The 15,174-nt window shown below is 38.6% G+C and overlaps 1 protein-coding gene across 1 annotated transcript; it reads left to right on the top strand.

The window, feature by feature from the left end:
* Positions 1 to 7,305: 7,305 nt before the first annotated feature.
* GDF5 (growth differentiation factor 5) lies at positions 7,306 to 14,474 on the top strand. Its single transcript, XM_089690615.1, has 2 exons — positions 7,306 to 8,194; positions 12,763 to 14,474. The coding sequence occupies exons 1-2, from the start codon at positions 7,564 to 7,566 to the stop codon at positions 13,620 to 13,622; spliced, it is 1,491 nt and encodes a 496-aa protein (XP_089546741.1). The 5' UTR covers positions 7,306 to 7,563; the 3' UTR covers positions 13,623 to 14,474.
* Positions 14,475 to 15,174: the final 700 nt, after the last annotated feature.

Genomic DNA, 15,174 nt, shown 5'->3' with positions numbered 1-15,174 from the left:
ACTATAAGATGAACTTTATGCGGGACTCCAGAAGAAACAAATTAGTAATTTTCCAGTGCATTTATTCCAGTGGGAGAAATTCCTTCGGTTGGACGTTTCATTGGAAAGAAATTTTGTCGTCCCTCAAATCAAAAGCAAGCATCTAGAGGACAGGCAAAGACGAGCAAAAGAATAAAAAATTGGACCTTCAAGAGAGGAAAGGACAATGGAGGTTTCTTGTTTAACCCCTCCTAGTACAAGGACAAGTTTCAACCTCAATAACTTGGAGAGTGGAGTGGGAGGAAGATTAAGATCTTTCCTTCCACAGTGGACTGAGGCGACAAAAAATCGGTTCATCCTAAAGATCATCAAAAATACAGCTCTTGCATAGAGTTTTCGGGAAATCCCCTCAAAGATTTTTGACTACAGCTCTCCCCAAACAACAAAACAAAGTGGAAGCACTGTTGTCTCTTTTACAGGATATGCTGAAGCAAAGTCTAATATGTTATGATCCAGAGGAAGAGAGCAGAGTAGGTTTCTATTCTCACGTGGTTTTTAGGAAGAAACTGTCTAGGAATTTCAGAATGATCCTGAATCTGCAACAGGTCAACAAATTCGTCCAATACAAAAAGTTCAGAATGGAGTCAATATATTCGATCAAGGATTCCAGTGGGATCCTTCATGGCATCTTTAGTTTTAAAGGGTGCTTACCTCCATGTGCCCATCAGGGAAGAATCGAAGAAATACCTACGGTTCGCCATAAGAGGCCCGACAGGGATAGTATGCTTCCAATTCAACGCCCTTCCTTTCGGACTGTCTTCAGGTCCACAAATTTTTACCAAAGTCTTGTTGGAAATTTTGAAGAATCTAAGGATGAAAGGCCTGGAAATAATTTCTTACCTGGACGATCTGCTAATTATTTAAAATATGGCAGATGCACCAATGAGGAACCTAGAGATTGCAAAAGCCTCTTACCTCCAAGAAACAGATTGGATTATCAATATCGAGAAATCACAGCTAATGCCGTCAAAAAAGCGGGTGTACCTGGGCTATATTCTAAATCCAGAGAACTCAACTTTCCTGACAGAAGAAAAAAACAAGAACTTGCAGCAAGGGGCAGTGGAGTTCCTGATGTCCTCGGATTGCTCCATAAGGGAGTCCATGAGACTGATGGGCTGGATGACGACTGCAATTCCAATGGTTTAGTTGGTCCAGTTGCACTAAAGGCCCCTTCAGAATTGTGTCCTATCAAAGTGGGATGGGCTCCAACTATCCTTAGACAAGAGGATATTGATTCTGGAGTCAGTGAAGGATAACAACAAATGGTGGGTTTCCCCGCAGATCCTAACAACATCCCAGCAATGGAAACAAATCCCATAACGATAACCTGAGATGCGAGTGCCTGGAGGTGGGGAGCACACCTGGACTAACATCTAACCCAAGGAAGATGGGATCACTTCTGGACTTCCCAATCCTCGAACGCCAGGGAATTGAAAGCAATAGGAGAAGCTCTAAAAGTTTTCAAAGCTTTGATTCATGGGAAGGATGTCCAGATCCTCTCAGACAACAGTGCAGCAGTTGCGAACATCAATCATCAGGGGGGCACAAAGGCAAACAGGCTGATGATGATAGCTGGAGAAATTCTCCACTGGACAGAGGAAAATCTGCTTTCCATAACAGCCATTCATCTGAAAGGGAAACTAAATTGCTTAGCATACAGCTTAAGTCGATGTCAGTTGCGCCAAACAGAGTGGTGCCTGAGTCAGAAGACCTCCCTGGAAGTTACCTCAGAAGCCAGATCTTATTCATCAGGCGGGAGTCTACCACCCAGCAGTGGAGAGGTTAGCCCTTTCAGCATGGCTACTGAAAGGGAACTACAAGAGAGAAAAGGGCTCTCACACTTAGTAATCAATACCATTCTGGAAAGAGGTAAGGATTCCACTAATGCAATTTATGGGAAAGTCTGCAAGAAGTTCTCAGCTTGGAGGAAGGCCAAAAAACAGTCTGGCAACTCACCGATCAATTCAGTTCTAGAAATCTTACAAGATGGAGCTGACATTAATCTGGCAGCAAGTTACAGGTAGCAGCCCTTTCCAGTTTCCTGGAAGTACGCCCAGCCAAAGTCCCCTTAATAAAGCGGTTTCTGATTTCCGTCTCTAGAAAGAGAAACATACTAACAGCAAAGTTTCCATAATGGGATCTGGGCACGGTCCTCAGAGGTTTTCAAAAAGCTCAGTTCGAACCTCTAGATGAATGCTCCATTAAGATTCTACCATTAAAAAACTGTTCTACTAGTAGCCCTAGTTTTTGCCAGAACGGTAGGAGAGATACAAGCCTTTTCAGTGGCAGAGCCATACTGTTCTATTTCTTTTTAGATAGGCTGGATCAAGAGTAACCACAATTCCTTCTTCTCAAGGTAGTGTCAGATTTTCACAGATCACAGAAGATAATTATCCCTTTGTTTAATGGGAAACCCAAAAGTCAGAAGGCAACAAATCTCAGCAAATTAGACGTAAGAAGATGCTTAATCACTTATATTGAGAGAACAAAAGATTGGAGAAAATCAACCAATATGTTTATTCTATTCAAGGGGTGCAAGAAGGGCAAAAAAAGGCCTCAAAGAATGCTATAGCAAGATGGATGAAGCGAGCCATAGAAGAAAGCTACAGAAGTTAGTCACTTGATCCTCCTGGGGGTATCAAAGCATACTCCACAAGAGCCATGACAGCCTCCTGGGCCAAAAAAATTGGTGCCTCCCCTAGCCATATCTGCCAAGCGGCCACCTGGTCTAGCTTTCTCACCTTTGCAAGTCATTATCAGTTGGAACTTCTGTCCAAAGCAGACCAGTCTTTCGGGAGAAACGTCTTACAAGCAGGAGTCCCACCCTCAGCAGGTACTAGCCTATTCTCTCAAGTAGCTGTCCTGGAAGATGACTGGGGAAAACAAGGTTATTACCTGTTAACTGTATTTCCAAGAATCCTTCCAGGACAATGCTAGTTCCCACCCATACTATCAGCTTGCTCAGTTCTTTTTATGACTTAACGGGTGTTTGAGTTACTATGTGTTGATCTTTTTGCCGACCTTCTGTAATTTCCTATTACTGAGGAGTCATGGCAGTGAGCATCCTTTTAAAACTTATGTGGATCATGTGTTTCCTGTTTTAGGTAGAAGGAGCCTATCTCTCAAGTAGGTGTCTTGGAAGATTCCTGGAAATACAGCTAATAGGTAATACCCTTGTTTTTCTGCTTTCAACATATTAAAACGATACTAAAGGCTTCATTTTTTTCTGTAAAAAAAACAAACATGTCTATACATTCCTGCTGTGTGCAGTTGTTTTGCACAGAGCAGCCCGAATCCTCCTCTTCTTGGGTCCCCCGCAGGCTTTCCTGGACCCTCCCACCTGTCGGGTTGCCTCCACAGCAAGCAGGTTGCTATGGGGCACCCGCTGCTCCATGTGTCCATTCACACATGGAGCCATGGCTCTGGTCTGCCGACTTTCTCTTTTCATTGGCTCACAGGCTGTGATTGACAGCAACGGGAGCCAATGGATCCCAACGCTTCTTCAGCCAATGAGGAGAGGGAGAATCAGGATAGCCAAGACTCCAGTGCACATTGCTGGATCGAGAGAGGGCTTAGGTGAGTATTAGAGGGGGTTGCTGCACATAGAATGCATGAAGGTCAAAAACCTTGAGCCTTTACAACCACATTAACTTCATGGACAGCATATTTACGTGTTGCCTAATATATCCCACTGACTTTCAGATGCTATTTTAAAGAAATAATCAATGGTATTCACTTAACCTGCCAGTGGTCATAAAGTTATTGTCACTTCCTTTATGGTAAGCGATTGTTTTTAATTAACTATAACTTCACTTTTCTATTGGTCTTTGGAAATAAATTTAAAGGGCAACTGTATTGGTTTAGGATTTATTTTATTTTTATTTTTTTTAGCCAGCAAAAGGTCTCCCTGTAAAGAAGCAGGTGAATAGTTATCCTGCTGCCTTCATGGCTGAACACCAATCTATCAAAGAGAAATCCTCCACAAAAATCTCTGCAGAAATCAACATTTCCAAAAACATTGATCTCCTGTGTCTGCATTGCACTCAGTATTTTATTCACAAAATGCAGCAGGGACACAATAGATCAACTTTTGAAGTAGATGATGGCATTTCCAGCTTAGTATCTAGGTCACACTAAGTCAATAGACTTGTAGCTTTCACTTCCAGAGGGGCCGCTGGAAATACACAAGTCTCTTTACCTGTTCAGAGGCTGCAAGCCCATGTACCAGTTCCAAAGCACACTGACAAACACAGGCTCAGTTTAGGGGTGTCTTTTTGAAGTTTTATTGCAGTACTTGAACAAGAGAGGGATGAGGGTGCGGAACACTCCAAAACACACATAGGTATTAGAGGACAGGTTGTCAAACTAAATCCTTCAGTAGCAGTCTCAAAGGCTCCTGAAGGAAGAAGGGACAGCCAACTAGTTTCTGACTCTGTAAGGCCAGTCAGAGTCCATGTAGAAACCTCTGGCATCTAGCCACAAAACAAAGGCAAACCTGGAGCTCTAAGCAAAAGGTCTGTAGCACTACCCCCTTAGGAGATACTGAAGATTTGGATCCTCCTATAGTCCTGCACTGCCAGGCAACATTCATTTTCTACAGCCTTGCACTCCTGCGTAAGTAAACATTCCTTGAACTTTTTTTTTTTTTATTAGGGAATTTGAATTTGGATAGGGATGAGGGATACATGGGATGCCCAAGGACCTGTTAAACTGAGGACAACTTTCTGGAACTAGGTATAAGTGCTCAGAAGGGTTGCTCTTCTTTGGAGGGTGAATTGTCTGAGGTCAGATACATTTTTTTTCTCAGCCCAGAGATTGATCCTCATACTCTGTTTCTGGAAGCTTCTTCCAGAGGCAGGCAGGACCCCCAAGTCTATCTCTAAATCCCCAGGTTTAGGGATACCTGACCAGACCTGAAAAATATATTGCTGCTCAGCTAACTACAGCAGGGCCTAAAGCTACATTTATCCAACGTAGGCAGATGCTATGGGTTTTAAACCTGATGTGACCACTACAGTATTCAGTATGCAGCTTGCTGTGTTCATATGGTATATCGCTGTTCTGTTGAAATGGTAGAAGGTCTTGCACCACTTTGGGTGCTAACATGAACACCCTCTGTTCTTCTGATCATTGCACCAAGTGGCCTGGCCAAACATACCTGAGTACAAACCACTCATGGCTGCCTGCTTTTCCCAAACCAAATTCAGGGATTTTCCAGTATATAAAAAGTTATATTTCATGGCTACTTGTTGCCATACCTAATGCCACAGCCTAATGTACTGTTGCCTCGGACTTCTAGTTTCAGATTTGAAGTTGCTTTCATTTCTTTGCTGTTCTCTTTGCTGGAGGCTCTGACATGATAAAGTAAAGCCCCATCCTATGCAGGGAGGACTTCCTCCACACAGTGAACATGGCATGATAAGTCAGTAATCGGTAAATATCAACTACAGGGAGACCACAGACAACTGACCCATCGAGGCAAGGACACCAGTAGACCTCTGAAGGTAAGCTGTGGTATCTAGTACTAAGCCGTTTATAGCAGAGCCTTAAAGTCCTGAAAGTTGCAAGGTGGAGCTCCATGGATCAGGCTTGTTTTTCCAGAACATGCTGCAGATGCCTAAATTGATTAGGATCTGGAGAATTTTGGAAGTTAAAACACCTCAAACTCTTTGTTGTGCTCTTCAAACTATTCTTGAATCATGTTTGCAGTGTGGCAGGGTGCTTTATTTTGCTAAAAGAGACCAATGCAGTAAAGGAATACTGTTTCCATGAACGGGTTTACTTGTTCAGCAAATATGTTTAGGTAGGTGATACATGTCTAGTAACGTTCACATGAATGGAAGGACCAAGGTTTCCCGGGAGAACTTTGCCCAAAGCATGGATACTGGCTGGCTAGCCTACCCATTCAGCATCCTGGTGCCATGTCTTCCCCAGGTAAGCAATGGACATACACTCAGTCATCCATACATGATGTAAAGGAAAACATAATTCATCAGACCAGGTCACCTTGTTCCATTGCTCCATGGTCCAGTTATGATGGTCATGTGTCCATTGTAGGCCTTTTTGACCGTGGGCACCCACACGTAGCACACTGCAGTGTCAACTTTTTCTGTTTTCAACACATCAGCTTCATGAATAACATGTTCACTTGCCTAATATATCCCACTGACTTCCAGATGCCATTGTAACAAGATAATCAATGTTATTCACTTAAACTGTTGGTGGTCAGAAAGTTATGGTTGGTTAGTGTACATGGTGACACAATGCAATGTTCTTTCAAAAAGTAAGGTCTATCTTTAGGGCCATCTTAACGTATGTCTGTGGCCAGGAAACAACTGAAGATAGATAGATAGACAAATAGATATATAAAACTATTCCCCACTGTTTCCCCAGCAGGTACTGTATAATAGGAATTTATATTTTACACACAGACTGCAGGGGACACTGCTGCTTAATGTCACACTGGAGTAAAACCTCTGGGAAGAAAAACATCTGGAAAAGCATGGCTGTATTTTATATGAAGCAGAGACATTTTTTCCTCTTAAATTCTCATTTATTCAGTGCTGCGTAACTTAATTTTATAGAACATTTTATAAAGTATTTTGAAAGTGCTATGGCATTACCACATTAACATGTAATTTAATTTAACTTTTTTTTTTTTTTATTTTAATAGTTTAAACTCTCAGGCCAAAAAATGTTATAAGAAAAAATAAGAAAACTAATTAATTGTAATAACATAACTGCTTGTTATCTATGTATCTAAGAGACTAAGTAGTTGTTAAGTGTGGTGGTATTATACATGTTCTAATTAACACAAAAAAAGATTAGTAATGTTTATGTTGTAATTCCCCCTAGGTTCATGTAAGGTTAATGCAGACCCTTTGCCTCTTTAAATGACATAATTTGACGTTTTGGTCCTACAGAAATGGTTTCACATAGTTTGACTCATGTTAATGGAAAGGTTAAAGATTTTTTTTTTTCTTCAAGAAATATATCGCACTTAAATTAGTTTAGACAGGATGACATCAGAGAGTAATTAAATTGGTTTTGGTTGGAATTCCGGTTGCAATTCCTGAGTTCAGGTTTGTAAAAGATTTCAGAGCACCTGCAAGACTCTGTGTGTGAAATATTTTCACTGGAAAGGATTCAAATCTTTAAAAAAGGGTTTTACACAGAGGCAGCATTACGCCATTCTTCCTCCTTGGAAAAAAAACTCTCAGATTTAAACAAGACTCCTTCAAGTATTCAGACAGTTTTCAAGCAGAAAAGCAGGAGGTAAACTTCACCTTTCAGGAGCACGTTCTTCACAGCTGCTCGGCGGAGAACATAGATTACAGCTGAATTCATGTTAGTTTCCACTATGGGACTGGAGAACGACATTAAGCAAACAGATTTAAAGAGGAAACTGAGAAGAAAGTTGTTCCTACTAGCATTGTTTTTTTATTTATTTCATGTTGCCGTATGCCAATTTGGTGGACCCTTTGCTTTTTCTTTCTTTGGTGATGTTCAAAGGAAAATCAGAAGATGAAAATACTGAGATTTATCCATTTACTACTTTGGTATCTGACTTGGGACTACCTGAGTCTTGTCCCTTTGTTGTTGGGCCTTTCCGAACAAGGACACACTCACCCAGGACCTAATCTAGAGATTCCAATTGCAGGAGGGAAAGAGAAGACTCCTTTATTGAAGGCCAACACAACTAGGTCAGGAAATGTTGGCCATGCAGTAGGTGCTGCAAAAGCTAGAAGCAAGAGTACAGTTGCCCAAACCAGGGTTCTCCTAGCTAAAAATGATGAGGCAAAGAAGGAAACTTTGAAAAGACCAACTCCTGAAACAAAGAATGGCAACACTGAGAATAAGCAGCCTGGGGAGAAAATAGTGAATACAAGGCCCTTGCTAATTGGTGGAAAGGCCTCTACCAAAATTGTCAATGTCCATGCAGATTCTGCTGGATTCAAACCTAAAAAACCTACAAACCCAATTACAGAAAAAGAACAAAAAGACACTTTTAAGCACCCCCTTATCACACCTCATGAGTATATGTTATCACTGTACCGAGCTCTATCGGATGCTGAAAGGAAAGGTGTGAATGGAAGCCTGAAACTTGAGGCAGGGTTAGCTAACACTATCACCAGTTTTATAGACAAAGGTCAAGGTAAGATCATGCCAGCTCCAATGCGAGCTTTTAAGCGTTTTTGGCAAAAACAGTGTATTCAGTGCAAACCAAAGTTTTGCAGAGGCATTTTTGTGTCAACCATTTTTAACCATTTTTAACTGAAATGTTACTTTTTAATAAACCATTTAGTATATTCAAACAAATATAATTATGAAAAGCCTTTGGTTAGATTGATTGGTTGGTACCTTTCTTTTCAACATACACAAAGAGAATTGTTTTAGAATAATCCAGGGTAAAAAGTTTTCTAAAGTTTCTCAGTTTTTTCAGATTTGTAAAAATTTCTTTCAAAAATGTTTTCCTACCTTTTTGTTTTGCTTTATAAACTTTTAATTTTTCTCTTTTATTCCAGTGTCAATATCCTATCTATCTATCTATCTATCTATCTATCTATCTATCTATCGTTCGATCGATCTATTGATCTATCTATCAAACTGGGAATTGTTTGTAATTTGTCTATTTTGTAATCAAACTGGGAATATCAAGGTCATCAGTTATATTATGCAGAATTTGATAGGAGTATTCATTGTTTTTGAAAGCAAGGGAACATTCATCATTTCTATGACAAAGATTACTTTTAATATTACTAACGTCAAATAAAATAGTCTATAGGCTGATTTTATTTGTTTCTATTTAAGAGCTGCAAGGTTATTCAGCACAGGAATTGTATGTGACTGTTTAGTTTGACAGAAATCCTCTCTGCACCCATATAAAAATAAACAATTTGTCTGCACCTCTAATGTAACAGATTTAGCAGCAAAAATCATTTCAGAAACAGACAAAACATTGTTCTAAGTGACTGCAGATTAGTTTCTGAATTGCAACCTACATTTTGGTTTTCGCTTCTCGTGAACTGACCATGGAAGGCAACTAAATTACATGCTGGTTTAATGTAAGAGGGTTTTTCAATATGACTTGTTTGCAGATAAGTAGAGATTTTTGGGATTTAAGACCATGACTCCTTTTGGTATTTTAGTATTTGTTGAGGCAATATTTTATAAAACACAACTGATTTCCTGTCTAGTTCTCATGAAAATAGACTGTGTGATGGGGTTGATTTACTAAAACTGTAGACTGTAGGCTCTGATGGAAGACATCATTCACAATTCATAATATGAGGTTTAGTTGTACTATCCTAGACTTACTATGCGACACAAAAGTGAGGGAGTGGCTGCTTCCATCAGAGCCAAGTCAAAACAGGTGTTTTCCTTTGTGGCATATTGCTACTGAAAGTGGCAACGGGTTGATTTATTAAAACTGGAGAGTGCAAAATCTGGTGCAGCTCTGCATAGAAACCAATCAGCTTCCTGGTTATTTTGTCAAAGCCTGATTGAATAAGCTGAAGTTAGAAGCTGACTGGCTACCATGTACAGCTGCACCAGATTTTGCACTCTCCAGTTTTAATAAATCAACCCCGTTGCCACTTTCAGTAGCAATATGCCACAAAGGAAAACACCTGTTTTGACTTTGCTCTGATGGAAGCAGCCACTCCCTCACTTTTGTGTCGCATAGTAAGTCTAGGATAGTACAACTAAACCTCTTCACACTGGGTCATTATTATTATGAATTGTGAATGATTTCTTCCATCAGAGCCTAAACACACAAGTGTTATCCTTCAATAGAGTCTCATTTTAAGCCATTTAATGTTAGCTAATAAAATCATTAGCCTGCAGTAACATTATTTAAACATCAGACTCTTTATTGTGTCTCTGTGCATGTACAGGAATGGTATATATAGATTTTTGACAATAGTAATAACATAATTAAACTGGCTGAAAAAAAGACAAAAGTCCATCCAGTTCAACCATAAAAAAAAAAAGTTATAATCCTATACCCACAGTTGATCCAGAGGAAGGCAAAAAAACCCAGCAAAGCATGATCCAATTTGAGCCTGCAGGGAAAAAATTCCTTCCTGATCCCTTGAGAGGCAATCGGATATTCCCTGGATCAACTTTACCTATAAATGTTAGTTACAAGTTATATTCTGTGTATCCAAGCCTTTTTTAAAGCAATCCACTGAGCTGGCCAGAACCAACTCTTGAGGGAGTCTATTCCACATTTTCATAGCTCTCACTGTGAAGAAACCTTTTGGTATTTGGAGGTTAAATCACTTTTCCTCCAGACGTAAAGTGTGCCTCTGTGTCCTCTGTGATGACCTCAGGGTGAATAACTCCACACAGAGTTCACTATATGAACCACTGATGTATTTATACATGTTGATCATACCCCCCTTAATCTCCTCTTCTCAAGACAGAATAAATTCAGTTCCTCTAATCTTTCCTCATAGCTGAGCTCCTCCATGCCTCCTATCAGTTTGGTTGCCCTTCTCTGTACTTTCTCCAGTTCCCCAATGTTGTTTTTGTGAATTGGTGCCCAAAACTGAACTGCATATTCCAGATGAGGTATTACTAATGATTTGTACCGGGGTAATATGATATCTCTCTCTGGAGTCTATACCTCTTTTAATACAAGAGAGGATTTTGCTCGCTTTAGAAACCACAGCTTGGCCTTACATGCCATTATTAAGCTTGTGATCTACCAGAACTCCCAGATCCTTCTCCACCATTGATAAGTTTTTTTTCATATAGTAATGATTAGTTCTAAACACTACAGGAAGTTTTTAATTGTTTAGTAATTTTAGATTTATCTCTTGTTGTCAGTTGCCTTATTTGCAACACATGGATTTCAAAGTGATGCAAGTAAAACATTTGTCAGAAAGATCAATCAAGTCATTCAAAATTTCCAATGTAATTTAGGCCTTGGTGTCCTTTTCAGTACCAAGCTATTGTGCTGGGTATGCTGAAAGATCGAGCAGAGGTAGTTTCAGCAAAGCATTGTATATTATAAACACCTGCAGCTAATAAAGCACCCAGAACTTTGGATTCTGCAGGGCAGTAAATCATGTGAATTTCCCCATTATATAAGCCCTTAATCATAGCAGTGAAAACAAGCAAACAGATTCCGTAAGATCTGTGCCTCGAGTGTAGAGTAGATTGATGTTCCAATAACAGAACCTGATGACCATAAAGGCAAATTGGCCATGTGCTAATGAGTATACTTAATACCATGGGGTGGACACATACAGATCAGAATTTAACTTTCTAGATCATGTGACACAGCTGGCTGTCAATGGAAATCATTATAAGAGTTTTAGAAAAATATTAAAATGCTCACAATAACATTTGCCTACATATTTTGCAATGCTTATGGGACTTACCAGTCAAGTAAAAGTTGGGACAGTGGAATACATTATGTGATGCATAAAACTGACTTTCTGTCTGGTTTATTGGACACCCACTATATCAGTTTTAGCAGCCCATCAAAGACTTCAGAATAGCAAAGGAACTTGAGTTTTTTTTTGTCTCCATAGTGAGAAATCTGGTAAACTTGTTCATTGCTTGTGTTCTATGTATTTGTATTTTCTAAATGGCCTAATCACAGAACTTTGAAATAAAAACACAGATTGGTTCCCAGCATGCAATTCCACATTGCCCTTTTCAAATTCACCACAATTGCATCCAGGTGGTTATGGTGTTTTTCAAAAACAATGCAGCACTGCAGTGTATTGAAAACTTGACTATCCTGTGTACTTGCAAATATGGGCACAGCTTGTATCAAGAGCCAATACTGATGTTTTCTACAGTTACTTGCCTATAAGAATTCATATTACAGTGTTTTCATACAGCCAAACTCGGAAATTGCAGGTTTCACATGAAAAGTATGACTAGGATGAGGAAGAGGCTTTCCTTGCTTGGTGTGGTTTAGTCTTTTGAATAATACACGGTCTTTGTGCTGCCTTTATGTCTCCTAATTGGACCATCCGGTGCTAGGCATCTAAGCTATCTGCCTTTGCCTCGTTTTATGGTTGATGCCACATTCTTTTATATCTTTAAACACCCTCAAACCTGAGGGCAGAGGACCCATTTTATGTATGTGTATCCATTCAAGTCACTTAGATATAAATTAAAAACCATAAGTGCATTTTAAATGATTTTTGGGAGTCAAATAGGCTGTTCACATTACAAGGGACATTGCAAGGGAAATTCAAAGAAAATGTTTTTAAAAATGCACTTTTGCTTGCACATGATTGGATGATGGAACTCAACAGAGTTTCATCTCATACATTAAGCTCTGGGGTAAGTTCTCTTGCAATGTGAACAATCTATTTACTTAAGTAAATCAACCCCTTGAAGTCTAGACTAGGTGAAATAAAGAAATAATAGTACAAGTATTTTAATAAACAATATTATGATAATTTCCAAGTATATATTAAAATGACTAGCCATTAAAATTTGATATGATATACTCTTCTGCAATTATTAGAAAATGGACATAATTTATTTGAAGTACAGCTAATTCATGCACCATTCCATAAAATAAGGCCTAGATGTTATTTTGTAAAGGCATGCATTTTAATTTCTGTAAATGGCATGCAATTTGGTCATAATGTTGTATTACTGTGTTATTTCAAATTCAAAATTTTTTCAAAAATATTTCTTTATAATCAGAATTTTCTACTAATTACTGTTAACTGTTTTTTTTCCTTCAAGATGAGCGTCTGGCAGTGACAAGAAGACAAAAATATATTTTTGACATCAATGCACTTGAAAAAGATGGTTTGCTGGGTGCAGAACTGCGTATTCTAAGAAAAAAATCCACAGATGCAAAATTCCAGCTTTCTGGAAAGTTTTCCCAGATAAAGTTGTACATATGTCCAGCAAATAAGAGGCCAGCTACTCTTTTGGACTCTCGGGCAATTAGCAATAGCGATACATCAAAGTGGGAAGCTTTTGACATTTGGAAACTTTTCAAAAACTTCAAAAACTCTGCTCAGCTGTGTTTTGAACTGGAGGTGTTGGAAAAGGGAAAACATGTTGACTTAAAGACTGTGGGTTTTAACAGAACTGGTCGTCCAACCAATGAGAAAGCAATATTTCTTGTCTTTGGTAGGACAAAGAAACGGGATTTGTTCTTCAATGAAATCAAAGCCAGGTCTGGCCAGGATGATAAAACTGTCTATGAGTATTTATTCAACCAAAGAAGGAAAAGAAGAGCCCCTTTTTTAGCCAGAAAGAGGCCAAATAAAAATTCTAAAGCAAGATGTAGCAAGAAACCCCTTCATGTCAACTTCAAGGACATGGGGTGGGATGACTGGATTATCGCACCTTTGGAGTATGAGGCTTATCATTGTGAAGGACTTTGTGAATTTCCTCTGAGATCTCATCTAGAACCTACAAATCATGCAGTAATTCAAACACTAATGAATTCCATGGACCCAGAGTCTACTCCCCCTACCTGCTGTGTTCCAACAAGGCTGAGCCCAATCAGTATTCTGTACATAGACTCTGCCAATAATGTTGTTTACAAGCAGTATGAAGACATGGTTGTTGAATCTTGTGGCTGCAGGTAGCAACAGTTACTAAGGCATATTGACCTAAAAGACTCATATGCAAGAAAATAACATTGGGTGCAACGGTATAATGCACTTTTAAATATTACCACTGTACAGAATCCAATATTTTAATTCTTGGACTATGGACCAATATGACAAGGATTACATTTCTGGGGAATACAACAAAATATGACTAATTAACCAATTATAAACCAGAACAAGAAAATATATTTAGAGGTGACCATGCTAAAAGCATAACCAACTGAAATGTATTTGTTAATTTTTCCTCAAAATTGTAAATAGTATGCAAAGAAAAATACTTTTAAAGTGAACTGTTATCCTTGAATGCTTATATTAAGAAACTGTTTTAACCTATATTGGTGGCTGTGGTATACCATATATTACTGTATTCTAGAAGACAGACATTTTGTGGCACCTTATTCAGGCCATTCAGTATGTATAAATTGAAGTATTGATGATGATCAGTTATGTAAATGTTAAGTTTTATTGACTATTTTCAAATTATATGATTGTAAAAAATGGATGAATTTTTAAAGGTGTTCTTTGGTATTGCAACTGTTACTTACCAAATACTTAGTAAACTCATTTTTAATATTGACTGCATACTTGCTGGAGCTAGAATCTTATATAGCCAGTCATATCATTGTCATTACTGGATAGTATCTCCTATGTAGGAAAATCAAGGTGTCCTCTAATTGTCAAGGTTCATTACTTCTGATGAATAGTAAAATGTCCTACTTTAACATGAACATATACCTTACATTTAACAACAATAAATAGTCATTATAAGGAAAATAAATTCAATTCACAATGTGTAATGGTAAGCATTAATAAATGCCTTGACTATCATTATAAGATACTTATTTTTAAGTGAAATAATTATGCATATGTTTAGTTAAAATAAAGAATAACCACATGGGGTTGAAATAGATGAAAATTTTTAACTGTAACCAATGTCTTGCACCATGTCTATATCCTGCTACAATGTGCAGATGCATGCTGGAAGAGGAAAATAGATAAGATTTATTTGCTCAGAAGGCCAGTCTGACAAAACCCCTGCCTTTCAGTCTTCCTTTCCCAGCTGACACAAACACATGGTAACAAAATACAGAGATGGATCTTGTGACACACATTGGAGGGGGGATTTACTAAAACTGGAGCACTCAGAATCAGGTGCAGCTGTGCATGGTAGCCAATCAGCTTCTAACTTCAGCTTGTTCAAATAAGTTTTGACAATAAAAACTAGAAGCTGATTGGTTGCCATGCACAGCTGCTCCAGATTCTGGCTGCTCCAGACTTAGTAAATTGCCATCATTTTGTGTGATCCACCTTGCAAGTTTGAGCTGTGTAAGGCTTGAAGTGTAAATGTCTGTCCTCATAATTATAAGTGCAATCATCTTCTAAAATCTGATTTAACAAGAGAGCTGATAATATAATAATAGTATCATCTAGTATCATCAGATTACAGATGGAGTCACAAAAAACATTCATACACTGTCTAAGTCAGCCATTTCCTTACAGCATCCTTTAATTTTGAACCAGTTTGTTA

The sequence above is a fragment of the Staurois parvus genome, unplaced genomic scaffold (assembly GCF_062004578.1).
Source record: "Staurois parvus isolate SC_StPar_1 unplaced genomic scaffold, SC_StPar_1.0 ptg000538l, whole genome shotgun sequence".
NCBI classification, from domain to species: Eukaryota; Metazoa; Chordata; class Amphibia; order Anura; family Ranidae; genus Staurois; species Staurois parvus.
The sequence above is the reverse complement of the archived record's forward strand: the minus strand, read 5'-3'. Positions and strand labels throughout refer to the sequence as shown.

Excerpts from the sequence above, each read along its gene's own strand:
- GDF5 (XM_089690615.1), top strand. The coding sequence starts at position 7,564 with ATGAAAATACTGAGATTTATCCATTTACTACTTTGGTATCTGACTTGG. Across the intron at positions 8,195-12,762 it reads TTTTATAGACAAAGGTCAAG|ATGAGCGTCTGGCAGTGACA; the intron begins GTAAGATCATGC and ends TTTTCCTTCAAG.